Source organism: Gekko japonicus, unplaced genomic scaffold, assembly GCF_001447785.1.
Source record: "Gekko japonicus isolate JY-2015 unplaced genomic scaffold, Gekko_japonicus_V1.1 scaffold7237, whole genome shotgun sequence".
In the NCBI taxonomy this organism is placed as follows: domain Eukaryota; kingdom Metazoa; phylum Chordata; class Lepidosauria; order Squamata; family Gekkonidae; genus Gekko; species Gekko japonicus.
In genome coordinates, this window is record NW_015175076.1 from 16640 (window position 1) to 17556 (window position 917).

Consider the following 917-nt stretch of genomic DNA (forward strand, 5'->3'; position numbering starts at 1 on the left):
ATGATGAGCATGGGATTGTCAATCACATTGTCATGATTGAAGGCAAAGAAGTAGACTGGAAGAGCACAGAAGGCCTGGCCTTGAAGGAAGCCTTGGTTCTTTCTTTGGAGGCTCAGAAGTTTGCCATTGCAAGGGAAGTCATGTATTTGCAGAATAACAGTCCCTTAATACATGCAGCCGTTGCTCCCATTTGTCTAGCTGGGACATACGTCTCTGCAGTAGCTATAAAGCAGCTCCTGGGTTTATATTCTGGCCCACTGGTGTTACGAGGCCTTTATAACCTAGCTGTTGCCACAATTGGATTTGTGGGTTACTGTCTGTTGAATGATACTGTGTGCCGGGCAGTAGATTATAGGACAGACAGAAGCACAGCCACTGTTTCCACTGACTTTGCCAAAGGTGGGGTGGAGTTCTATAATAAAATCTTGGACCAGAACAAAACTCTTCGTACACTCATGGGCAAACAAGGGGAGAAGACATACGCCCCAAATGGTAATCTTTTCCCAAGATACTGGTTCAGATTAAAACATCCACCATACACTTCCAGAAGGGACTTGATTATTAGTATTTTAAGCATGTCCCAGGCATAGGGAGGGCATGATTCAATATTAAACTTGTAAATTATGTATTCTGTTTGGACCACTGTTTTTTGTTTCATATGATTTCATTGGTATTTCCATTTGGGGGAAGAAAGCACTTTACTTTCTAAAGAAGCATACACATCTTGTATTCACTAGATACCTGTCTCCTAAAAAATTGAAGTCTTACTTCAAGGGTTGAATAATGCACGTGTCTCTAAAATCCATCTTAAAACTCAGAGGGAGAGTTACTTTCCAAGCATTGGCAGGCACCGAATTGGAAGAGCTGACATTCTGTGTTTTACATATTATTTTGGGAGGGAAAATAGTGCATGACAA

At 41.4% G+C, this 917-nt stretch overlaps 1 protein-coding gene across 1 annotated transcript in view; it reads left to right on the plus strand.

Moving 5' to 3' along the window:
• The window catches only part of TMEM177 (transmembrane protein 177), a 6222-nt gene extending 5632 nt beyond the window's left edge, over positions 1 to 590 (plus strand). The window contains 1 exon segment of the mRNA XM_015425207.1: positions 1 to 590. This exon segment is cut by the window's left edge and continues 30 nt beyond it. Within this exon segment, the coding sequence (XP_015280693.1) occupies positions 1 to 590 (590 nt within the window).
• Positions 591 to 917: the final 327 nt, after the last annotated feature.